Source organism: Tachyglossus aculeatus, chromosome 21, assembly GCF_015852505.1.
Source record: "Tachyglossus aculeatus isolate mTacAcu1 chromosome 21, mTacAcu1.pri, whole genome shotgun sequence".
NCBI lineage: Eukaryota > Metazoa > Chordata > Mammalia > Monotremata > Tachyglossidae > Tachyglossus > Tachyglossus aculeatus.
The window spans coordinates 27,162,750-27,189,694 of record NC_052086.1 but is presented as its reverse complement, the minus strand read 5'-3'; the positions used below and the strand labels follow the sequence as shown (position 1 = coordinate 27,189,694).

Sequence of the window (26,945 nt, the reverse complement as noted above, 5' to 3'; positions counted from 1 at the left end):
TAACCTAAAAAAAATAAGTCAACACATGAACCAAAAGTTAGGCTCCCTATTGTGGAATGTCTCTGACTCCACATAAATAATTATAATTGTAGTATTTTATTTTAATGGTGTTTGGTAAGCACTTACTATGTACCAGGCACTGTACTAAGTGCTGGGGTAGATACAAGCTAATCAGGTTGGATACAGTCCCTGTCCCACATAGGGCTCACAGTCTTAACCCTCATTTTACAGATGAGGAAATTGAGGCACAGAGAAGCGAAGTGGCTCGCCCAAGGTCATACAGCAGATAAATAGCAGAGCTGGGATTAGAATCCAGGTCCTTCTGACTCCCGCCCATGCTCTATCCACTAGTTTTATGCTGCTTCTTTCATTCATTCAATTTATTGAGCGCTTATTGTTTGCAGAGCACTGTACTAAGCGCTTGGAAAGTACAATTTAGCAACAGAGACAATCCCTGCCCAAGAACGGGTTCACAGTCTAGAAGATGCTTCTGTATTTGTTCAGTGCTTTCTCTATGCCACTCACTATATGAAGCTTTGAAGTAGATGCAAGAGAATCACGTTGGACACAGTCCCTGTCTCACAGCCTATGTGAACTGGAGAACAAGTATTGAATCCCCATTTTCAAAGAAAGAGTTTGAGATACAGAGAAGTTAATGACTCGCCCAAGGTCACACAGCAAACCGGTGGTAGAGCCAACCAGGCAATATCACACATCTGTAATTGATTGAATTCTTCATAAAAATAGAGTTTCCATCTTTGGTTCAGCAACCAAGCCCCATGAATTACACTGTTCTTATAAGATGATTGCTTCTGACAGTATTTTGAATTAAAATGCAGTTTTTAGGAACCAGTTGTCTCTAAAGTAGTCTGGGGTCTGCCTGTGGTAGTCACACATGTCTAGTATGGCACGGGCACACAGCAAAAAGCAGCAAAGCTGCAGAGCAAAGGAAGGATTTACCGCTGGATAAATTCAATGTTCCTCTTCTTCACCTGACTTGAAGAACACATAGGGGCATTGTGCAGATAGATAGTGACCACCAGAGCTGCCTTGTTTCACCTGAGATAATAGACTGACTAAAAGAAAGTGAGCTTGAATTGCAGCAGAAATGATTTAGCTTAGAATCAGAAAGACCTTGCTGACACAGGATTTTTTTCAAGGTCTGCCTTTTGGGGAGGTTCTTGAAAGTAAGGAGAGCAGCCACCTGTCTGGGCTGGCAGGGTCTGATCACATCGAGAAGGTACTTCCAGCAGTGACCTTCATAACGCAGCTCCCTTCTCTGACCAAGAAAATCTCACGGGTGCCCACTCAGTACCCAGGGCAGATGAACCTATCTCTTTATTTCCCTTAATGGTTCTGGTGCTCAGGCATCGTTGGTCAGGCTGGATTTTGCCAGGGACAGCATGGGGCAGGGAGACCTCAGGTCACTCTGCTGACGGGGCCAAGTGGGGAAAGCCAAAATGAAGGCAGGCCAGCGAAGTTAACGACTGCCAGGGCGGCAGCACAGTGTATGTCCGTGACAGTCATCCCAATCTCATCTTGCCCAGCTCCTCCATCAATCAGTGGTATTTATAATAATAATAATGGTATTTGTTAAGCGCTTACTATGTGCAAAGCACTGTTCTAAGCGCTGGGGAGGTTACAAGGTGATCAGGTTGTCCCACGTGGGGCTCCCAGGTTTAATCCCCATTTTACAGATGAGGTGACTGAGGCCCAGAGAATTCAAGTAACTTGCCCAAAGTCACACAGCTGACAGTTGGCAGAGCCGGGATTTGAACCCATGACCTGTGTCTCCAAAGCCCGGGCTCTTTCCACTGAGCCATTTATGGAACTAAGCTCATGAACTTGTCTGCTGTGTGACCTTGGGCATGTCCCTTCACTTCTCTGGGCTTCAGTTACCTCATCTGTAAAATGGGGGTCAAGACTGTGGGACAGGGATTTGCTTGTATCCACCATAGCGCTTAGCACAGTGCCTGGTATATAGTAAGTGCTTAACAAATACCATAATTATTATTATGAACAAAAGAACCTTTCCAGTCATTTCTGACTTATAAGTGGAGGTGATCAAGTACATTATTTAACTGCCTTATAAATTCATTCATTAATTCAATCATATTTATTGAGCGCTTACTGTGTGCAGAGTGCTCTCCCTCCCTCCCCAGCCCCAAGTTCTCATAATAATGTTTCATAATAATTGTATTTAAGTGCTTACTATGTGTCAAGCACTGTAGTTGATATAAGATAATCAGGTCCCACATGGGAATCACAGTCAGAATAGGTGGGGAGAATAGGTGTTGAATTTCCAAATTGTAGATGACCCACACAGGGCTCCCAGTCCAAGTAGAAGGGACAACAGAAATTTCACCCCCATTATATAGATGAGGAAACTGAGGCCCAGAGAAGTTAAGTGACTTGCCCAAGGTCACAGAGCAGACAAGTGGTGGAGCTGGGATTAGAACTCAGGTCCTCTGGTTCCCAGGCCCATGCTCTCTCCATCAGGCCATTCTGCTTCTCATGATGTATACCTCTGTCCAAGGAGAAACAGTTCTTAGAGTAAAAAGTAGCGTGGCGTAATGGAAAGAACACAGGCCTGAGAGTCAGGGGTCAGCACTTCTGTACATATCTTTATTCCCTGTCATTTTCCTTATCTGGAATTCATTTCAATGTGTGTTTCCCCTCTAGTTTGTAAGCTTTCTGTGGACAGAAAAAATGTCTACCAACTCTAATGTATTGTACTCTTCCAAGTGCCTAGTACAGTGCTCCGCACATAGTTAAATGCTCAGTAAATGCCATTGATTGATTGGGATGTTAATGTCGACTCCACCACTTGCCTCCTGTGTGACTTTGGGCAAGTTGCTTAACTTCTCTGGGCCTCAGTTTCCTCATTTATATAATGGGGGTGAAATACCTGTTGTCCCTCTTATTTTGGCTGGCAGCCCCATGTAGGTCAGGGACTATGACTGACCTGAATATCTTTTTTTTAAAAACTGCAGCACTTAGTACAGGGCTTGTCACACAGTAAGCGCTGAACACATACCATAAGTATTATAAAGTTTAACAATGTCTTAGAAGTAGTCATTGAGCACTTGTTGTGAGCAGAGCACTGAACTAAGCCCTGGGGAGGATGCAAAGGAAGTTGCGATACCTGCCCTCAAGGAGTTTACAGTCTAAGTGGGGAAGGGGGGTGGGGAGACTCAGACATAAAATAATTTACAAATTGAACAGCTGTCCCGGTAGCTCCAGGTTTTTGAGCATGTTATTACTGGTCCTTCAGGCTCCCCACACCCTCCCTGCTCTCCTTTCGCACAATAATGGATAATCCTGTAATTGAGGGGCACCTAGAACAGATATTCATGAGGAGAGGAGAGGGCGGTGAAAACTGGGGGTGGCCATCCTGCACCCTTTCAATCAACTTTTAGCAAGGGGTGGGTGAGAGCAAATTGAGGTAGAATTCATTCATGATGCACATAGAGAGTGCTGTCCCATGGGGTTTGGGAGGGAGGGGAAGGAGAAAGAAAGTTGTCCTAGGTCCATCTATCTGTGTGATGGAGGAAGATGACCTTAGGCCAGAGGAGGTTGGAGAGAGCACTGTTATGGGCAGCAGGAGCTGATAATGGATTTTGAGAAGGTGGACGTTTGAACCAAGTCTTTAGGGGAATAGTAGCCCCATGATAGGACCAGAAACAGTGGAGGCTGGGTCAGAGCCCCTGGAACAGAGTGGCTCTGAAGGATGGAACCCTTTTTCAAGGCCACAGAAAGCCCTAACCTAAGGCAAGTAGTTGGAGAGTCCCCTCCCTGTCCAATAACACACCCAAGGGCTTTGCCGTTCTTTGTCAAGGGGGCAGCCAAGATGATTTGAGTGGTTGCTGGTGTTTTTCCAGGTATGCCATCTCCTCCCTCCTTTGTTCCCCCCACCCTCATGCTGCTTCATCCCTTTCCCCTCTCTGCTTCCATCACATCCTTCCCCCATCACTCTGTCCTCCTTCCCTGCTCCCTGACCGCCCATCTCCCCTCACCCAAACACAAATGGGTGTTAGCATATTTTGCTCAGCAAATTCTGCTCCTTGTCCATTGGGTCAAGTGGAGAATGGTTGAGCATTGTCAACCAGAACGACTAATCCTCCTGCTTTTTCAGTCAGAAGACTGAAGGTCCCAAATGCCAGAATTAATCTCCCAGATGTTTCAGTTCCTAAGCCCCATTCACTGATAGTTGTGCCTCTCTCTGTCTGTCTCTCTGTCTTTCTCTCTCCTTGCTAGCAGGGAGCCCCACTTCAACCTTTCTGACTGCCCAAGGGTCCCTGCTTCCTCTGGGCAACGGGAAGGGGAATGGGGTGACCCCAGCCTGAATCAGGACCATCCCCATAAACTGGGTCCAGAATGGGGCCTCCTTCCTCCCACAGTTCTGATCTCAGAGGCAGGGTGGGCAGCAGGGGGCCGACTGTGGGTGGGGAGAGGGAGGAGCCAAACTCACATTTCATTCATTCAGTCATATTTATTGAGCACTTACTGTGTGCAGAGCACTGTACTAAGCGCTTGGGAAGTACAAATCGGCAACATATAGAGATGGTCCCTACACAACAGGACTCCATCCAGGGGCCCATGTCTGTTCTTCAGGAGGGGCACCTCCGCCTCATCCTTCTGTGCTTTCACCGTGGGCTCCATCCTAAAGTCTAATCGTTGCTGGCCCATCCTCAATCACACTGATCTTGGTGGGGATTTTATGTGCCATTACCTCTGCCATCCTCTGAGATTGGTCCACATTTTTAATCCCCTCTTTACAGAGCGGGGAGACAGGGGCATTGAGGGGAAAACTTACTAGCTTCTGAATTTTCACATCTTTTCTGGTCCTGGGCTGTAGATCATCCTGGAGCTGCTGCTGTATTTGATCTGGAAAGCAGCTCTTGTCTGGGAAAGAGGAGCGAGAGAGAGGAAGATATTTCAGGTGTGGCAAGGGGAATCAAAAGAAGGGTCTTTGTAAGCCTAGACCAGGTAGAACCTGAAGACAGGGTGACGTGGGTGGTTTTCCGGGGCTTCTTGGTGGGCAGAAGAGAGTCATTGGGCGTGAGCAGAGCCACCTGGTAGCCCTCTGGACCCTGGGAGGCCTCTGCCACGAGAAGACCGGGGATCAATTTAGTCCTTGGGTTCAGGCCATAAGCTGCAGAAGATGACGTATTTCTGGTTGTACAATTGGTGACTCAGGGCAGGAAAGCCAGTCAACTCTGACCGTGTTGCAATTCCCACTGGCAAAGGTCTTTAGGGTGCAGGACGATACCCAGCAAGTCCACCACCAGGCTTCCCTAGGAACGACCCTGCAAGCTGATGATGTCTGGTGAGCCCGGCAGTGGCCCCGGGAGCTCCGTGGCCCTTTCTGATCTCTCTTTGAGCCAAACTGTCCAGCTGGGGTACAGCCCACTCGCCCCTGCCCCCCTCCAGCTATCACTGGCTTCTCCCTTATTGAAGGCTTGCCGCCAATTGGCTTTGGTTTGAGGCTCCACTCACCAGAAACCTTTGGAGACAACAGACATAATGAAGTCCAGACGAGGGAGGTCAAGAGTTGAGGCTATAATAATAATAATGATGGCATTTGGTAAGCGCTTACTATGTGCCGAGCACTGTTCCAAGTCCTGGGGTAATAATAATAATAATGATGATGGCATTTGTTAAGCGCTTAGTATGTGCAAAGCACTGTTCTAAGCGCTGGGGGTGGATACAGTGTGATCAAGTTGTCCCACGTGGGGCTCACAGTCTTAATCCCCATTTTTACAGATGAGGTCACTGAGGCTCAGAGAAGTTAAGTGACTTGCCCAAGGTCACACAGCAGACTTGTGGTGGAGCTGGGATTCGAACCCATGGCCTCTGACTCCAAAGCCCGTGCTCTTTCCATTGAGCCACGCTGCTTCTCTACCTACACTGCTTACAAGGTGATCAGGTTGTCCCACGTGGGGCTCACAGTCTTCCTCCCCATTTTACAGATGAGGTAACTGGGGCACAGAGAAGACAAGTGACTTGCCCAAAATCACACAGCTGACAAGTGGCGGAGCTGAGATTAGAACCCATGACCTCTGACTCCCAAGCCTGGGCTATTTCCACTAGAGTTGGGCCCTAGGGTGTATTGGTCACCCTGAGGCCAGCTTGGAGCTCCAGTAGAACGAGGGAGGAGGTGAGGCTGGCAGTAAAGACATGGGCACAGGAGGGAACCTGAGCTGGAAAGGGCAGAGATCTGGACTCTGTCCTGATTTGCCACATGACCTTGGGCAAGTCACTGAACCTCTCTGGACCTCAGCTTCCCTAGGTGTAAACTGGGAATAATTATACATATCCTGCATTTTCTGTCAGGGTTCTCGAAGGAGAAGAGGGGAAGCAATAGTGAAAGTGCTTTGAGGACTTGAAAAGCAAAGTGCAGGATAGAGTCACTCATGATTGTGAACGTTTCCTGGCAGAGTATCATCCACTTTCACTGTTTTCTTCAGAAAGCCCAACATCTGGCAAGGGTTAATGGAGTGAAGTCTCCTCCCGCAACATCCCCATCCGCAACCCAGTTTGTATGTGAGCCTCCATGATGGAAATTCCCCACAGGACATTTGAAGAGAGAATAACGGTTCTGCTCTAGAGGCTGCTGCTATCCAGGGTAGAGCTTTGTCTTGAAGACTATGCGGATTGGGCTCTGGAGAACCTTTTTCCTTTGCCCATTTCTCCTCTCCCTCCCTCCTCCCCCTTCTTCTCTCATTTCCCTAAGCCCTCATTTCCCCTACTCTCTCTTTCTTCTGCCACTGCCTTCATGCTTTTTTTTCCCCAAGGTATTTGTTAAGCACTTACTATGTGCCAGGAACTCTACTAAGCATTGGAGCAGATACAAGATAATCAGTTCAGACATAGTCCTTGTCCCACATGGAGCGCACAGTCTTAATCCAGATTTTACAGATGAGGCGACTGAGGCACAGAGAAGTTAAGTGACTTGCCCAAGGTCATACAACAGACAAGTGGCAGTGCCAGGATTAGGACCCAGCCCCTTCTGACTCCCAGCCCGTGCTTTTTACATTAAGGCAGCACTGTTTCTCTTCACTTGAGCACTCAATACTCACCCACCCTCAACCCCACAGCATTTATTCCATATCTATAATTTATTTCATTTTCACCCTCTAGATTGTAAACTCCCTGTCTTCTGTGATAGAGCTATCATCAGAGTTGTGTTTTCCTCTCATGGGTTCAAATCCTGGCTCCACTGCTTGTCAGCTGTGTGACTTTGGGCAAGTCACTTAACTTCTCTGGGCCTCAGTTACCTCATCTGTAAAATGGGGATTAAGATTGTGAGCCCCACGTGGGACAACCTGATCACCTTGTATCCTCCCCAGCGCTTAGAACAGTGCTTTGCACATAGTAAGCGCTTAACAAATACAAAAATTATTATTATTATTATTATTAGTGCAGTCCTCGGCGCACAGTAAGTGCTCAGTAAATATCATAGATTGATCGATTCACTCCCACACAGGGTCCTTCCAAAGCCATTCTTAGGGAAGCCTAGCTACAGCTCTGGTATGTGCAATGCCTCCCTCTCTGAAAACCCATTTTTAATCTCTGCTCTGTCTGCCCTTAGAGAGGAGGAAGCCTTTCAGGAGACTGGCTGTGAGTCACTTGCAAGTAAATACTTCCAGCGAAAGCACACAAAGTTACGAGTGCATTTTATGGGAGTATTTCTGAAAGCCGCATTCATTTCATGCTCCATTGGCCAGATAGTGGGAAAGGATGGGGGAAAGGGAGGGAAGCCCAGCCCAAGTGCTTGCTAAATAGAGGACAGAATTGACAGACGAAGCTTTTGTAAGATGAGCTTGCAGTAAGCACAGAGAAAAAGGGAGAGATTCAACTAGGAGATTGGGATAGAGCTGGGCTCTCTTGCCACTTATTTTTTATGGTATTTGTTAAGCGCTTACTATGTGCCAGGCACAGTATTAAGTGCTTGGGTAGGGACAAGCTACTCAGGTTGAACACAGTCAGTCCCACATGGAGCTCACAGTCTTAATCCCCCATTTTACAGATGAAGTCACTGAGGCACCGAGAAATTAATCAATCAATCAATCATATTTATTGAGCGCTTACTGTGTGCAGAGCACTGTACTAAGTGCTTGGGAAGTACAAGTTGGCAACATATAGAGACAGTCCCTACCCAACAGTGGGCTCACAGTCTAAAAGGGGGAGACAGAGAACAAAACCAAACATACTAACAAAATAAAATAAATAGAATAGATATGTACAAGTAAAATAAATAAATAGAGTAATAAATATGTACAAACATATGTACATATATACAGGTGCTGTGGGGAAGGGAAGGAGGTAAGATGGCGGGGATGGAGAGGGGGACGAAGGGGAGAGGAAGGAAGGGGCTCAGTCTGGGAAGGCCTCCAGTGACTTACCCAAGGTCACGCAACAGACAAGTGGCAGGGCCAGGATTAGAACCCAGGTCCTGGCTCCCAGGCCCGTGCTCTATCATCTGGGCCATGATGCTTTTGTTTTGAAAGTGACTGTTTTCTGGAGCTTGGAATGGTACAGCAATGGGGTTTTGGGGTGTGGAGTCAGTAGTTCACAAATATAAGGGGGAATGGTTGGGGGAGGTGGGGTGGATACAGAGAGTTGTAGGAAGAGAAAGAAATAGAAAAAAAAACAGGGAGAATCAATCAATCATATTTATTGAGCACTTACTGTGTGCAGAGCACTGTACTAAGCACCTGGGAAGTACAAGTTGGCAACATATAGAGACGGTCCCTACCCAACAGTAAGCTCACAGTCTAGAAGGGGTAGACAGAGAACAAAACAAAACATATTAACAAAATAAAGTAAATAGAAATGTACAAGTAAAATAAATAAATAGAGTAATAAATACGTCCAAACATGTATACATATATACAGGTGCTGTGGGGAAGGGAAAGAGGCAAGGCGGGGGGGATGGAGAGGGGAAGGAGGGGGAGAGGAAAGAGGGAACTCAGTCTGGGAAGGCCTCCTGGAGGAGGTGAGCTCTCAGTAGGGCCTTGGAGAACTCCCCAGAGTCCTCAGTGCCAGTTAGGTGTCTTCCACCCAGTGCAGTGGGCGCAGGAGATGAGACGAGAAACAACATCTGATACAGCCCCAGTCACTGCCAGTCACTAGATAGAATTTCCTCTGTGGTAGGACCCGGTGCGTTCAACTCAGCAGTCACTGCAGAAATCTTTGGCAGTCAGTCAATCAGTGGGAATTATTGAACACTTAATCTGTGCAGAGCACTGTACTAAATGCTTGGGAGAGTACAATGGAAAAAGGAGACACAACTGCTGCCCTCAAGGACCCTCCAGTCTAGCGGGCAGACAGAAGCAATGGCGTGGGGTGCCACTGTGTCTCTTCTTACTTTGCCCTACATCTGCCGTTCCCCATGGTCTCCATTGCCATCAGGTCAGCTCCAGCTGAAGGTTGGCCTTTAGTGGGTCCCGCCAAGAGAGGGGATGAAGAAGACAAAATTGCAAGTATTCCAGCCTCACAGGACATTGCCCCAGTTCCCTTTACCGGAAGGATCCGTGTGGCTCACGGATAGCTAAGTCCGAAGCAGATCAGGCCTCTGGGAGCTGCGGAGAAGGGGAACAGACAGAGCCCAAAACCGAGCTTGGAGTCTGGTCAGCTTGGTTTGAAACTTCTCCTCCCAAGGCACAGCTGCACTCAGGAAGGGGGCGAAAGTGGCCGCCAGAATGGAGTGGCCTCAGACAGTGCCCTGCCCCAAGTGGGTCCTCAATCAATGCTGCTACCTCCATAACTCCGCCTCCTCCTTTTCCTCTTCCTCTTCCTCCTACTGCAACCACTGCTTGTAGTGTAAACCCCTCCGAGCCAGCCAGTCTGGCAGTGTGGCCTAGTGGATAGCACTGGTCTGGGGAGTCAGAAGGGCCTGGGTTTTAATCCCTGCTCTGCCACTTGTCTGCTGTGCAATCTTGGGCAAGTTGCTTCATTGCTCTGTGCCTCAATTACTTCATCTGTAAAATGGGGATTAAGACCATGAGCCCCATGTAGGACAGAGAATGTATCCAACCCAATTTTCTTGTATCTCTTCTCCCCCTTTCAACCCCCGCCCCCCACCCCACATTGCTTAGTACAGTGTCTGGCATTCATTCATTCAATTGTATTTATTGAGAGCTTACTGTATGCAAATCACTTTACTAAGCTCTTGGGAGACTACAGTATTCATTCATTCAGTCATATTTATTGAGTGCTTACTATGTGCAGAGCACTGTACTAAGCGCTTGGGAAGTACAAGTCGGCAACATATAGAGACGGTCCATACCCAACAACGGGCGCAGGGTCTAAAACAACAAACACACCCATTCCTGCCCATAACAAGCTCACAGTCTAGAGGAGAAGACAGACATTAATATAAATAAATAAATAAATAGGTAAATGAATAAATTACAGATATATGCAGATACATATGTGCTGTGGGGATGGGCGGGAGGACGAATGAAGGAACAAGTAAGAGCGGCACAGAAGGGAATGGGTGAAGAGGAGAGGAGGGTTTAGTCAGGGAAGGCTTAGTGGAAAGAGCTCGGGCTTGGGAGTCAGAGGACGTGGGTTCTAATCCCAGTTCTACCACTTGTTTGCTGTGTGACTTTCTCTGCGCCTCAGTTACCTCATCTGTAAAATAGGGATTAAGATTGGGAGCCTCACGTAGGACAACCTGATTACCTTGTATCTACCCCAGTGCTTAGAACAGTGCCTGGCCCATAGTAAGCTCTTAACAAATGCCATTATTATTATTATGATTATTAATAAGGCTTCTTGGAGGAGATATGCCTTCAATAAGGTTTTGAAGTGGGGGAGAGCAATTGTCTGTCTGCTATGAGGAGGGAGGGTATTCCAGGCCAGAGATAAGATGTGGGCGAGAGTTCAGCGGAGAGATAGATGAGATCAAGTTCCATTGAGAAGGTTAGCATTAGAGCAAAGAGGTGTGCAGGCTAGGTCGCAGTAGGAGAGTAGGGAGGTGAAGTAGGAGGAGGCAAGGTGATTTAAGTGCTTTAAAGCCAATGGTGAGGAGTTTTTGTTTGATGCAGATGTGGCTGGGCAAACACTGGAGTTTATTGAGGGGTGGGGAAAAATGGTCTGAACGTTTTTGAAGGAAAATTATTTGGGCAGCAGAATGGAGTATGGACCGGAGTGGGGAGAGACAGGAGGCAGGGAGGTTAGCAAGGAGGCTGATTAAGGTGGGATAGGATAAGTGCTTGCATTAATGTAGTAGCAGTTAGGATGGAGAGGAAGGGGGGGATTTTGGCAATGTTGCGAAGGTAGTACTAACAGGATTTAGTGACAGCTTGAATATGTGGGTGGAACAAGAGAGAGGAGTCAAGGTTAATGCCAAGGTTACAAGCTTGTGGGAGAGGAAGGGCGGTGGTGCTATCAACAGTGATGGGAAAGTGAGTGGGAGGAAAGGGTTTGGGTGGGAAGGGAAGAAGTTCAGTTTAGCCATATTACGTTTGAGGTGACAAGAGGACATCTAAGTAGAGATGTCTTGAAGGCAAAAGGAAATGCTTTCAGAGAGGGAGAGAGATCAGGGCCCAAGATGTAGATTTGGGTGTCACCAGCAATGAAGTGAAAGTTGAAGGTGTGTGAGCAAATGAGTTTTCCAAGGGAGTGGGTGTAGATGGAGAAAAGAAGGGGACCCAGAACTAAACCTTGAGGGACACCCACAGTTAGAGGATGGGAGGCAGAGGAGGAGGCTGCGAAAGAGACTGAGAATGAGCGGCCAGAGAGATAGGAAGAGAACAAGGAGAGTGTCGTGTTTGTGAAGCCAAGGTTGGGTAAGGTTTCCAGGAGAAGGGAGAGGTCAACAGTGTCAAAGGCAGCTGAGAGGTCGAGGAGGATTAGGACGGAATAGAAGCTGTTACATTTGGCGAGGAGATCATTGGTGACCTTTTAGAGTTTGGTTTCTGTGGAGTGAACAGGACTGAAGCCAGATTGGAGGGGGTCAAAGAGAGAATTGGAGGAGAGGAACTTGAGGCAGTGGGTGTAGACAGCTTGCTCAAGGATTTTGGAGAGGAATGGCAGGAGGGAGATGGGGTGATAATGAGGGAGCCGTGGGGTCAAGGGAGGACTATTTTTAGGATAGGGGAGATTTGAGCATGTTTAAAAGCAGTGGGGAAGAAGCCATTGGAGAGTGAACAGTTGAAGATGGCAGTTAGGAAGGGAAGAAGGGAGGAGGCAAGTGTTTTGATAAGGTACGAAGGAATGGGGTCGGATGCATAGGCGGAGGGGGTGGATTTTGAGAAAAGGCAGGAGATTTCCTCTGGAGATAGTGCTGGGAAAGATTGGAGAGGCTGGAGAAGGGCAGGGGAGATTTTTGGGAGATCAGGCCTGATAGTGTCAGTTTTGTTAATGAAGTAAGTGGCCAGGTCATTGAGGGCAAGGTATGTGGGAGGCGGGGGGGACAGGAGACCTGAGGAGGAAGTTAAGTGTCTGGAACAGCTGGCGAGGGTGATGGGCATGGGTGTCAATAAGCATGAAGAAATAAGGGTGGCACACAGTAAGCGCTCAATAAATACGATTGAATGAATCTTGGCTCCTGCCAACTATCTGCTCTCAAAGTGCTCACCAGCTACCCCAGCTTTTGACCAGCCCTGACCACAGACTGGGCAAAGAGCTGCCAGTTGGGCCCTGGAGGGACCCAATATTCCCGTCCCTCCCCCCACCGGGCTCAGCACCAGTTATCCTGTGGACGGCAGGCTAGCTTCAGGCAGAGGAGATGGCCTAGTCTCTGGTTGGGGAGATGCCCCTGGAAATGGTATCGCAGAGGGTGAACTATCAGATGAAAAAAGCTCTTTGCTCTGAAGTTTTTTGTTGCTTGAGACCACCTGATATGTTTTCCCTACCAGTGATTTATTTTAATGTCTCTCCCCGCTCTAGAGTAAGCTCTTTAAAGATACGGATCATGTCTACCAACTCTATTGCAATGTACTTTCCCAAGTACTTAGTACAGTGTTTTGGACATAGTAAGCACTTAATATGATTGTTTGATTATTGAGTCTGGCAACTTGATCAGCTGGTTTGATTATGAACTTGACCCTCAAAGGTTATTCATGGCCAGAGGATTTGTTGACATGGAGGGAGGTGGCTTGGGTAGGGGTGGACTGGCGAAAGACCAAGAAAGAAAGGTGGATTATACCCGGTTCTGCCTTAGCCCGTACTCCTGGCCAGAATGCTGGGAGGGAGGAAAGGCTCACTCTTCTGAAAAGTCAAGCCTGTTGGGGCTCAGCCTGCTTCGGGATTGGCAGGAAGTCCCTGGGCCTGGGAGAGTGGTGTTGCAACGAGTCAGTGCCAGAGTTTTCCTTAACATAGGGTTTTGCGATTGCATTCTTGCATTCTCTATGCGTTTTGGGAGCAGGTCCTCTGTGACGTGGGCCAAGCTGTAGTTCATATGGTCCCGGGAGGCCGTGAGCAGAGCTGGAGGGCTCAGCACCAAGCAGGCACTCGATGAATATTGTCATTTGAGGGAGGGAGGGTTCTGGGTCGTAACTTCCCTTCATCTTCAGGGCCCTCCTAGAACCCCTCCATCTCCAAAAAGCATCCCCCAATTAATTCCCAGCACCCACCCAAAGCACTTGGATATGTTAACCCTATCCTCAGCACTCTTGAATTTATGCATAGCTTTATGTATATAAATCATATATGATGTTTGTTAAGTGCTTACTATGTGCCAAGCACTGTTCTAAATGCTGCGGTAGATACAAGGTAATCAAGTTGCCCCATGTGGGGCTCCCAGTCTTAATCCCCACTTTGCAGATGAGGTAACTTGGCACAGAGCGGTTAAATGGCTTGCCCAAGGTCACACAGCAGACAAGTGGCGAAGCCGGGATTAGAACCCACGTCCTCTGATTCCCAAGCCCATGCTCTTTCCAGTAAGCCACGATGGTTATCTTTATATTTCATTATTGGTTCAACTGTTTTGTCCAGATGTGCTTGCTCTCCAGGTTTCACTTTTTTAAGACTTTTAAATGAAAGTCCATTTCATTCATTCATTCATTCAGTTAATTCATTCAGTCATACTTATTGAGTGCTTACTGTATGCAGAGCACTGTACTGAGCATTTAGGAAGTACAATTCCGCAACAAAGAGAGGCAATCCTTGACCACAGTGGGCTTACTGTCTAGAAGCAGGGGGAGACAGACTTCAAAACAAGTGAACAGGCATCAGTAGCGTCATTTTAAATAAATAGAATTATAGGTATATGCACATCGTTAATACAATAAATAGAATTATAATTATAAATATGTACATATATACACAAGTGCTGTGGGGTGGGGAGGGGGGTAGAGCAAAAGGAGCGAGTCGGGGTGATGGGGAGGGGAAGTTAAGGAAAAGGGGGGCTTGGTCTGGGAAGGCCTTCTGGAGGAGGTGAGCTTTCAGTAGGTCTTTGAAGGGGGGAAAGTGTGCTAGTTTGGCAGATTTGACGAAGGAGGGCATTCCAGGCCAGAGGTAGGACGTGGGCCAGGGTCGACGGCAGGACAGGTGAGAACGAGGCACATTAAGAAGGTTAGCACCAGAGGAGTGAAGTGTGCAGGCTGGGATGTCAAAGGAGAGAAAGGAGGTAAGGTAAGAGGGGGCAAAAGTGATGGAGAGCTTTGAAGCCAATAGTGAGGAGTTTTTGCTTGATACCGAGGTTGATAGGCAACCAACCACTGGAGATTTTTGAGGAGGGGGGTGACATGCCCAGCACATTTCTGTCGAAAGAGAATCCGGGCAGCAGAGTGAAGTAAGACTGAAGTGGGGAGAGACAGGAGGTTGGGAGATCAGAAAGGATGCTGATGCTGAGTAATCCAGTCAGGATATGATGAGTGATCGTACTAACGTGGTAGCATTTTGGGTGGCGAGGAAAGAGCAGATCTTGGCGATGTTGAGAAGGTGAAACAGGCAGGTTTTAGTGATGGATTGGATATGTGGGGTGAATGAGAGATCAAAGTCAAGGATGACACCATGGTTGCAGGCTTGTGATTGGGAGGGAGAGTAATCCCATCCACAGTGACGGGAAAGTCAGGGAGAGGACAGGGTTTGGGAGGGAAAATAAGGAGCTCAGGACATGTTGAGTTTTAGGTGGCAGGAGGACATCCAGGTGGAGATGCCCTAAAGGCAGGGGGAGATGCGAGCCTGGAGGGAGGGAGAGAGAACAGGGCAGGAGATGTAGATTTGGGTATTAGCGCAATGCCACCTCCTCCAGGAAGTCCTCCCTGGTTTACCCACTCGGCCTCCACTGCAGCAATATAATCCATCAACCATTCCCCATCTTTCCTGCAACCCATTCTTGTAATTACTGTCTGCCTGGACACTCTTGTTTATTTGTGAGCTCCCTAAAGGCAAGTAGTACCATGTTTTTTTCTTTTATGTGTGATCCCCGCAGCGCCTGGCTCAATTCTCATCACCCAGGGGTGCCCCTCTAGTTTTGGGGCCTAGTTGGCTGTAGACCAGGATTCAGCTGGAATTGTTGCCAGCTGGACTGGAAGACCCCGGTGGCTGTGGAGATATAAAAAATGGGCTCCTTTGCATGGAAACCAGCTAGCCAGTCCAAGTCCTTCTGTCCTCATCCAGGGCCTTCTGTTAGTGGCCCCAAGTGACCTCGGAGTGCAGGGGTGGGGGAATCCCCTGACCTCAGCTGGAGAAAGAGGAACCATGCCCTGCTTTGTGTCACAGGGTTGCGGCTGCTGAGACTTGCGGAGCAGGGGCCCTGGGAATGACTCCTTGTGTGGCAGGCTGCATGGTCCCCAGTATCTGGGGTCCCCCTGGGACCATCAGTCAATCAGTGGTATTTCTTGAGTGCTTACTCTAAGCGGAGCACTGGATCTGGGGCAGGCGATGTTATTGCTCGGTCCCTGGGTCCTCCTCAACACAGGATCCTAGCTTCAGCAGGGACAACAAAGAATGCTTGGAGGAAACGGAGAGCTTCCCGCTCTGCTTTGCCACTTATCCTCATGGCTGTAGATGTCACATCTAATATGTGCGATTTCTTTCCCCTTCACCTCCATCAGTGCTCTGCACACGGTAAGCGCTCAATAAATACGATTGAATGAATGAATCAATTTGCCTATAGACCCTGTATCTTTTTAATCAATCAATCAATCAATCGTATTTATTGAGCGCTTACTATGTGCAGAGCACTGTACTAAGCGCTTGGGAAGTACAAATTGGCAACACATAGAGACAGTCCCTACCCAACAGTGGGCTCACAGTCTAAAAGGGGGAGACAGAGAACAGAACCAAACATACCAACAAAATAAAATAAATAGGATAGAAATGTACAAGTAAAATAAATAAATAAATAGAGTAATAAATATGTACAACCATATATACATATATACAGGTGCTGTGGGGAAGGGAAGGAGGTAAGATGGGGGGATGGAGAGGGGGACGAGGGGGAGAGGAAGGAAGGGGCTCGGGCCTTTTAACAATCCTAAATTCTCTCTACAGCCTTACCTTTGCCTCTGATCGTCAGTCAGTCAATGATATTTATTGAGCACTTACTGTATCCAGGGTACTGTACTGAACGCTTGGGAGAGTACAGTACCACAGCGTTGGTAGATGCTTTCCCCACCCATAACGAGTTTACGGTCTAGAGGATTAATCATCCATTATAGACCACTAATCCCGGAACAAATCTAGACCTTCCTTGAATCTGTTGACATTTTCTGCCTTCACAACTTCCTGTTCTTATTCCCCGCTGTGTGATCAAGTGGTTCCCTCTCATGTGTTCTGAGCCTTCCGCCTTTAAGCTCCATAGCACAGCTCCTCGGCCTTGTGGAGGCGTTCAGTGAACAGCAATTGTACCCAAACCCTTCACAATCTTGGAAAATTTAACCGGGCCCCTTTTCAGCCTTTGTGTTTCCCAATGGAAGAGTCCCTATCTCCTCTTTCTGTCCTCATACTGAAGCAGCTTCCGATCTCCAACCTTATTAGCTGTTTTATGGGACCTTCTGCAGGTCTCTTATGGGAATCAGGAGAATTAGGTTTGGTGTCAGTATCATCTGCTGGGCCTCTGCCTAGGGTTTCTGATTGAAGAACGACCTAGGGTGTTCCACGAGGTGGGTGAGTCCAACAGAGAGCCTGGAAAATAGTTGACTAATGTGGCTGGCAGAGATCACAGTGGCTAGCAAGGCTACCATCTTCCAGATTATGGTGCCACCAGACACAGCGTCGGCTGTAGGCTGGGGTTGCTGTGGGCATAAATGAGTCTGGCGTGTTAAAAGAAAATATTCTCCACATACATTGTGTATATGCTGCAGTCCTCACCATGTACTCACTCATGGTGCTCTGTGCCCTAGCAGAAACACTTGTGGCAGGGAAATTTCTCCAATCTGGTTCTCGATCCTGAAGTCTCGGGCCCAAGCTTTGTCCTTCATTCTAGACAGGAGATGTCGTCATCATCTTGTCCTTGCTAAAATGCGTCCAGCGGAGTTGCTTGAGTTAGTCTAGGATCTCTGTTTTCTTTCTTGTTGAAGTTCTTAATTCACCTCTTTGCTGCTTCTTTCTCATTGGGCTGGTATTCTGAGGCATCAAGGGGTAGTACTTGAAGGTGCCTTTCTTGCCTTGGCAATGATCTCTCCAAGACTATCATCGGGTAGCTGAAATTGGTGATTTTTCCTAAAGTACCTGAAAGAGCCCTTGCTCACCCAGAAGCTCACCTGTCACTTTCCTCCCCATCCTTTCTCTTAGGCAGTGGGGGTCTAACTAGTGGTGTTACCCAGTCTGGCAATTGAAGAGCCCTCAAACTCACCCCAGTAGCACCTTTCACACTTGAAAGGGCAGTCTGACTTGTGACCACCAGCCTTCTCAAACTATAGCCCCAGAGCTGTGGGGGCAGCATTAATCAGGAATTGTTGGCACTTCAATCTCCTCAGTCTCCAGAAGGTCCCTCCGTAAGGACTCAAGTGCCCCCCGAGACACCGTCCCCCTTAGGCCAATGTGAGACAGCGACTGTATGTGATCTGCTTATGATGTATCTACCCCAATGCTTAATGCAGTACTTGGCATATAATATATGTTTACCAAACATCACCACTGTCATTATAATTATTATTATCTGCTATCATTATTATTATTACTAACAGATAATTACTCTCCCCCCATTCAAAGCCTTATTGAAGGCTCATCTCCTCCATGAGGCCTTCCCTGACTAAGTCCCCCCTTTCCTCTTCTCCCATTCCCTTCTGCATCTCCCTGACTTTCTCTATTTGTTCTCCCCCATCCCAGCTCCACAACACTTATGTACATATCAGTAATTTATTTATATTAATGTCTGTCCCCATCCCACCCCCCAGACTGTAAGCTCGTTGCGAGCAGGGTTTGTGTCTGTTTATTGTTGCAATGTACTCTCCCAAATGCTGTGTACAGTATACTGTACACAGTAAGAGTTCAGTAACTACAATTGAAAGAATGAATGAACATATTATTATTCCCAGTGAACTGATGGAGGTCGTGGCTTTAGAGGGCGAGTGACTTGTTTGGTGATACTCAGCATCTCCAGTTGCCTTTGTGTGATTCCTCAGCGGTCTTTCAGCCTGCTCTTATCTTGTCTGTGTTAGGGAGGAGGCAGGGCAGGAGGACTAACTCTTATTGTAGCCTTCTGACTTCCCCACATTTCTTCCTTGACACTACCAGCCTACATGTTGTTCTTTCTCCATTTCCTCTGAAGCTGACTCTTGTTCCCCACTCTCTGCTCCTACACCCCCCCGACATCGAACAGGAACCAGGGAGAAAACTCCCGCCACACCCTGACACGCAGAGAGTGGAAGGGGCTGGGTGGTCTGGGTAGACCAGGGCCGCGAGCAAGCAGTGGAGCCGAATTCGAAATTGTGGCGACTCCTTCGCAGTTAGCATGGCTTCTCTCTACCCAAGGCCAGTTCTTTTGAAAGTGGCCCTGCTCTCAGAATACCATAGCAATCTTGCCAGTGGGGTTTCCCCGGACAGAAGGCCATATTGTATACTTTCTTCACGCATGTCTGTCACCTTGCCTATTTACCAAAAGGAAAGAAAAAACATTTTCCACAGCAGACTGATACGGCTGCTTGTTAATTCTCTCACCTTTTTCTTGGGTGAGGGGTGTGTGGGGTTGGATGGTGGTGGTGGTGTGTGTGTGTGTGTGTATGTCTGTGTACAAACGTGTGTGCAGGTCAAAGATCGCCATCATTCTACCTTTACTGGAATTTCCAGAAGCCTCAGAGCGATACTGAAATCCACCCTCTAGGACTCACTAGCTGTACCACCGCTGAGGACAGGCTGCTAAGGAAATTGTGCTTCTCTTCTCTGCTTCTTCCTCCTCTCTCTCACTTGGCATTTCTAAGCTGCCTCTGTCTCTGCTCGTTGTCTCTTTGAGGGAACTCGCATCACCCTAACCTTGGGGTAGATGGCATCATGAGGGGAGGGTGTCCTTGCTGCACTCCTCCCTCAACCCCCTACAGCACACACACAAACACACACCACGTGCTCCCCCGCCTCCCAGCCTTTGGAACTATTGACTATCCTTGCTTATCATTTTGGAGATGTACTGAGCAGCTTCAGGAACTGAGCAGGACTATCAGCTGACACAGACTGGTCCTGTTCACTAGGTCCCACCCTAGCAAAGTCTCCGACTTCTAAGGGAAGTGAGAGATTGAGGTGGTGATTGGGGCCCCATAGCCTACACGGTTTGATTTAGCTTGATTGCACCCTGAGTTTTCCCCTCAGTCAGTTCTGCACCGAAAGAAGCAAAACACATCTTTGTTTCTCCTTCCAGTAGGTCACCTGAGGTCACAGGAAGCGCTCAGGTGTGGCCTTGGTAGCCGCCAAACGGTTTCCTGTTAGTGGGGCTGTCTGGGGGCTTCCCCAGCTTGGGGTGCTTTGTACTCCTCCCTGGCAGCATTGTGTGGGGAGAGGCAACCCTTTTGAGCTTCCCCTGCCTGACAAGAGTGCAGCCTACTTGTGTGACTGTGATTGGCTGAGTTCTTGCCTAATCTCAGCTTCCTTCCTGCAGTCTGTGCTCTGGTATCACTGAAAAATGGACCTAAAAACTTCAGGCAGTTGAAATCCCAGAACTGAGATGGAGTGGTCCAGAGCGAAGGGGGGGGAGATGAGCTCAGTTCCCTAAGGGAGTATCCTCCCTGAGTGTTCTGAACAATAATAATAATAATGATGGCATTTGTTAAGTGCTTACTATGTGCAAAGCACTGTTCTAAGCACTGGGGAGGATACAAGATTATCAGGTTGTCCCACGTGGGGCTCACAGTCTTAATCCCCAATTTACAGATGAGGTAACTGAGGCACAGAGAAGCGAAGTGATTTGCCCAAAGTCACACAGCTGACAATTGTCAGAGTCGGGATTTGAACCCATGATCTCTGACTCCCAAGCCCGAGCTCTTTCCACTGAGCCACGCTGCTTCTGAGGATTTTCAGAAACAAAGGCCCACCTCTTCCTGGAGGAAATAGCCATCTGGGAAAAGACCTGGCTGGGTGGGCCTCCACTAGGCTTTAAAAGAACAACAATAATAGTAATAATAATTGTGGCATTTGTTAAGTTCTGTCTGCCAAGCACTGTACTAAGGGTGAGCATAGATAATCAGATTGGATAATCAGTTCCTGTCCCACATGGGGCTCACAGTCTAGTAGGAAGGAGAACAAATATCGAATTTACATTTTACAGATGAGGAAACTGAGGCATAGAGAAGTGGCTTACGCAGGTTACATAATGGGCAACTGGTGGAACTACTGGCATTGGAACCCAGGTATACTAGCTCCCAGTTCCATAATCTTTCCACTGAGCCATGCTTCCATGGCCCCTGAAGGTGCTTGCAGCATTTTTTGGAGGCAGGATTGGTGGTAATTGGGTATCTCCTTCAGGGTTTCGTTTTTGTCATGGAGGCTTTGAGCATAGGATTTTGGGGGTGGGGTGAGTGGCTCATTGAACTGATTCCTTGACGGGTGCACAGCATCTCCATCCTCCAGAAGGCCAACGAGCACACTCTCAGCCCAGCCCGCTCTGGCACAGGAACCCAAGCCATATATGGCCGAGAGCTATTCTGGGCACAGGGAAAAGAAGTCGTGGCTATGTTCTTTGTGCCAGACCATGGGGCCTGGCGAGACTGTGCCCGGAAAGACTGGACCTGGAAATGCAGCTGGTGTTCTTGGCCTCCGGGGCCGGAATGTGAAGGGTTCTTTTCTCCGGATTTCCGCCAACTTACAGTGCGAATGTATCAGTGGGACTCTTGAGGTCCTAAGATCCTGGACTCTGATACTTCCTGACATTTGATTGCTAATCCGAAATCCCAGCTGGGGCTGGGACTCTGCCCAGAATGTCTCCTTTCTTTCTTTTTTCCCCTTTCTCACCCTTTATTTTTTTCTTTTCTCACATTCTCCTTGTGAGGCATGCTTTTTCCCGCCCTTTCCCCAGCTCTGTCCATCACTCCCCCTTCCCTTTCTCACATGTCCCCTCCCCTTTTCCCTTCCAAATCTCCCTTCTTTCTCACATTACTTTCTCACTATTGATAATAATAACTGTGATCATTCATTCATTCAATCGTATTTATTGAGCACTTACTGTGTGCAGAGCACTGTACTAAGTGCTTGGGAAGTACAAGTTGGCAACATATAGAGACGGTCCCTACCCAGCAGTGGGCTCACAGTCTAGAAGGGGGAGACAGACAACAAAACAAAACATATTAACAAAATAAAATAAATAGAATAAATATGTACACGTAAAAATAGAGTAATAAATATATACAAACATATATACATATATACAGAATAATAATGGCATTTATTAAGCACTTAGTATGTGCAGAGCACTGTTCCAAGCACTGGGGATGGCTCAGTGGAAAGAGCCTGGGCTTTGGAGTCAGAGGTCATGGGTTCAAACCCCGGCTCCGCCAATTGTCAGCTGTGTGACTTTGGGCAAGTCACTTAACTTCTCTGGGCCTCAGTTACCTCATCTGTAAAATGGGAATTAACACTGTGAGCCACCTGTAGGACAACCTGATCACCTTGTAACCTCCCCAGCACTTAGAACAGTGCTTTGCACATAGTGAGTGCTTAATAAATGCCATTATTATTATTTTTAGACTGTGAGCCCACTGTTGGGTAGGGACTGTCTCTATGTGATGCCAATTTGTACTTCCCAAGCGCTTAGTACAGTGCTGTGCACATAGTAAGCGCTCAATAAATACGATTGATTGATTGATTGATTGATTGGGGAGGTTACAAGGTGATCAGGTTGTCCCACAGGGGGCTCACAGTCTTAATCCCCATTTTACAGATGAGGTAACTGAGGTCCAGAGAAGTGAAGTGACTTGCTCAAAGTCACACAGCTGACAATTGGCAGAGCCGGGGTTCGAACCCATGACCTCTGATTCATGGTTTTTAAGTGTTTACTATGTGCCAAGTGCTGTACTAAGCACTGGGGTAGATACAAGATAATCTTGGCAGACACAGTCTCTGTTCCCCATGGGACTCAGATATTGGATCCCCATTTTCCAGATGAGGAAATTGAGGCATAGAGTAGTTAAATGACTTGCCCTAGGCCACAGAGCGGAGAAGTGGCAGAGCTGGCATTAGAACCTAGGTCCTTCGACTCAGAGACCCCTGCTCTTTTTACCAGGTTGCGCTTACTTCTTACTTCTCTTCTCCTTACTTGCCCTCCTCCACCCCGCCAAAACAGACAGACAGACAGACAGACAGACAGACAGACAGACACACACACACACACACACGGCATAATGGATGAAGCACAAGCGTAGGAGTCAGAAGGTCATGGTTGAGCCATTGCTCAGAGTTTTGTGGTTCTAAATGTCACCAGTAAAGTCAACTGAGAGGGCTGGAAGCATGGCAGTCTTAAATCAGAGGTCCTTTTCTGATCCGCACTCCAGACAGAACAGTTTGGGTGGAAATGGGGGAATATAAACTGGCCTTGTCCTCTCTCCATTGCCTGGAATCTGCCTAGAAATATAGTTGGAAATCCTGACAGGGCTGATAGGCATCTGGGTGTAGCTGGGACAGAATTCAGCCAGTGAATGAAATGCTGTGATGTGGAGAGATCCGAGGATTTGACTGAAAGCACGGTCTCACCAAACCCCATTACATCCTTCCTATCCTTGGGAATGGTTGACTGTTTCATTCCGTTGGTTCATTCATTCATTCCTAGTATTTACTGAACATCTTCTGTGTGCAGAGCTCTCTACTACTACTACTACTACTACTACTACTACTACTACTACTACTACTACTACTGGCATTTATTAAGTGCTTACTATGTGCGAAGCACTGTTCTAAGCACTGGTGAGGTTACAAGGTGATCGGGTTGTCCCACAGGGAGGGCTCACAGTCTTAATCCCCATTTTACAGATAAGGTAACTGAGGCCCAGAGAAGTTAAGTGACTTGCTCAAAGTCACACAGCTGACAATTGGCAGAGCTGGGATTTGAACCCCTGACCTCTGACTCCAAAGCCTGTGCTCTTTCAAAGCCACGCTGCTTCTTCTACTAAGCACTAAGAATTTGACATGGTCCTTAGTCCCTCAGGAGACTCTCTCAAGACTCGGTACTGGGTCCCCTTCTATTTTCCATCTTCACCCACTCGCTTGGAGAACTTTTTCACTCCTATGGCTTCAACTACCATCTCTATGCAGAGGATCCCCTAGTCTACCTCTCCAGCCCTGACCTCTCTCCTCCTCTTCGTTTCCTCCTGCCTTCAGAACATCTCTATTTGGATTAGTGCTGACACCTCAAAGTTAACCTGACCAAAATAGAACTCAGTATTTTCCCACACAAACCCTGTCCTCACCTTAACTTTCCTATCACTGTAGACAACACAACAATCCTCCCTGTCTCACAAGCTGGTAATCTTGGCGTTATTTTTGGCTCATCTCTCTCGTTCAACCTGTATATTGAATCCGTCCCAAAATCCTGTCAGTTATACCTTTCCAGCATCTCTAGAGTCTGACTCTTCCTCTCCATACAAACTGCTACCGGACTTATCCAGTCACTTATCATATGCCTCCTTGACTCCTGCATCTGCCTTCTTGCTCACCACCTAGCTGCCCTTCTCTCCACTCTCCAATCCATATTTCACTCTGCTGCCTGGATCATTTTTATAAAAAAAAAAAAGTCAATCCATGTCTTCTCACTCCTCAAGAACTTGCAGTGGTTGCCCATCCACCTCCACATCCAAACGGAAAGTCTTTACCATTATCTTTAAAGCACTCAGTGAGCTCTCCTGCTCTCCCACCTTACCTCACTGATTTCTTACTATAGACCAGCCTATACTCTTCACTCCTCTAAAGCCAGCCTGTTTACTGTGGCTTGATCTTGTCTTTCTCCACTTGGACCACTTGCCAACATTCTCCTTCTGGTTAAGAACTCCCTCCCTGTTTATGTCCAGCAGAACACCACTGTCCTCACCTTCAAAGCCCCTCTAAAATCCTGTCTCCTCCAAGTGACTGTCCCTCACCAAACCCTCACTTCTCTGTTTAAGCCCTCCTTTCCGGGATACCTATTCACTCGGGTCTGTACCCCTTAAGGGCTTCTAGAGTCACCCCAGCCTCACAGCACTAATGTCATATCCTTATATTCTGCTGCTCTCTCCCAGAAGACTGTAAGCTTATTGTGGGCAAGGATTGTGTCTTCCCGGTCTGTTGTTTTGTGACCCTCCAGTGCTCCGCACACAGTAAGGACCTGTTCTATTCTAGGACCTGGGTTCTAATGCCGGCTCTGCTACTTGCCTCTCTGTGACCTAGGGCAAGTCACTTAACTTCTCTGTGCTTAGGTTTCCCTACCTGTAAAATCAGAAGAAATTCTACTCCTTCCTAATTAGACTGTAAGCCCCTATGGGGCAGAGATCATGTCTGACCTGATTATCGTGTGTTTACCCCAGCACTTAGTGCAGTTCTTGGTACAAAGAATATTTGTGCCATAATGAGTAAGTACTCCGTTAATGCCATTTGATTGATTGATTGAAATGTTACTAAGTTTTACAAAACTGCATCCAGTATACAGTTTTACTCTGGTAGATATCTGTTTACTTTGCATTCCCAGGGAAGAAAATTTGGGAGCCTGGTTTCCCTTCCTATACTGGTTCCACTTTCTTTTGCTCTGGTTCCCCCAAAATAAATGTTTATCTTTAAATTAACTTTCCTAAAAGAGTCAAAACCTATTTCAGCTTCCTTGTCTGCCACTTGTGTGTACATTTGTTTATTATTTTTAATTTTATTTAATTTATACAATTGCACTGCCCTCTCATTTCCCAATTCTAGTGTACATTTCTGCAAATCACAGTACCTGGAGCTCTGCTCTAGCAGGAACTCGGGAAATTCTATTGGTGGTGCCAATAGTAAGTAAAACACTAACTGTGTGCCAAGCAGAAAACATACCAAGTTTGTTGCTCTCCTATTTACCGAGTGTCCCCTCTCTGGAGGAGGACAGAGAGGAAACATATGGGAGGGATGGGTCTGTTTCTTGGTAACTTTTTTTTTAAATTCCATAAGTGTTTTGGAATGTCGGCACTATATCGGTGAAGTAACTGGATGTTCTCTCTCCTCTTTGTTGCAGGATGTCGGGCTGTTAGAATATCAGCATCATTCCAGGGATTACACCTCCCATCTGGCCCCTGCGTCTATTATCCAGCCCCAGAGGAGGCGACCTTCATTGTTGTCAGAGTTTCAGCCAGGGAATGAGAGGTGAGGACTGGTTGTTTTTTTTTTTGAAAGGGTTATTTAAGCACTGGGTGCCAAGTACTGTACTAAGCACTGGGGTAGGTATAAGATAATTGGGTGGGACACAGTCCCTGCCCCATAAAGGGCTCACAGTCTTAATCCCCACTTTACAGATGAGGTAACTGAGGTACGAAAAGTTGTGACTTGCCCAGGTCACACAGCTGACAAATGGCAGATTCAGGATTAGAACCCAGGTCCTTCCCTGGTGGAACACCCGCTGACCCTGTCCAGGGTGGTTACTTCCAGTCCAACCAGATTCGCCTCATAAACAGCACCCCTGGGCCATTTCTTGAGCTGCTCAGAGTGGAGATGCCACTTGGCACCCATCTCTCTCTCTCTAGTCCCCCCAGAACCTCTGTGAGGCTGGGAGAGACTTTCTTACAGACCGGAAAACTAAGGCTCAGATGTGCTTATCCCATATATACCCCAGCGCTTAGCATGTAGCAAGTGATGTAAGCCTGTTGTGGGCAGGGATTGTCTCTATTGCTGAGTTGTACTTTCCAAGTGCTGAGTACATTGCTCTGCACACAGTAAGCTATCAGTAAATATGATTGAATGAATAAATGAATAAGAAGTCCAAATAATTGTTGTATTATTGTTAACATGGATATGGTGCTAGCCCACACCAAGGACTGCTAGTTGAAGTGGAGGGATCTCAGGGAGCCTCTTGGGCTGCGTGTTTCCCCATCCCTCCCCCAGCTTTGGGTTCCAGCCGGATTCCAGGCTGGTCATGGCTCCGCCCTGCCCATCTGGGAAACCAGCAGCCTTGGCCCACCGCGGGATCTTGTCATGGTAGTGGTCACATGCTGCCGCCCACTCTGGAAAGCCCCTGCTTCCCGCCAAGCTTCTTGGGAACCTCAAGTGAAAACAACAGAGCAGAAATAGTTCCTCCAGAACAGGTCGAGGGAGCTCGGCCCACAGTGGAGAATCTGGAAGAAGCCAAGAGATGGCAATGGCACTCATCATCATCATCATCAATCGTATTTATTGAGCGCTTACTATGTGCAGAGCACTGTACTAAGCACTTGGGAAGTACAAATTGGCAACATATAGAGACAGTCCCCACCCAACAGTGGGCTCACAGTCTAAAAGGGGGTGACAGAGAACGAAACCAAACATACTAACAAAATAAAATAAATAGAATAGATATGTACAAGTAAAATAAATAAAAGTAAATAGAGTAATAAATATGTACAAACATATATACATATATACAGGTGATATATATA

General features: G+C 47.4%; 1 protein-coding gene across 1 annotated transcript in view; it reads left to right on the top strand.

Moving 5' to 3' along the window:
• NCOR2 (nuclear receptor corepressor 2) overlaps positions 1-26,945 on the top strand; it is a 443,860-nt gene that overhangs the window by 147,248 nt on the left and 269,667 nt on the right. Inside the window, exon 3 of the mRNA XM_038762437.1 lies at positions 25,553-25,680. Coding sequence (XP_038618365.1) covers positions 25,553-25,680 — 128 coding nt within the window. The remainder of the gene's footprint in view (positions 1-25,552; positions 25,681-26,945) is intronic.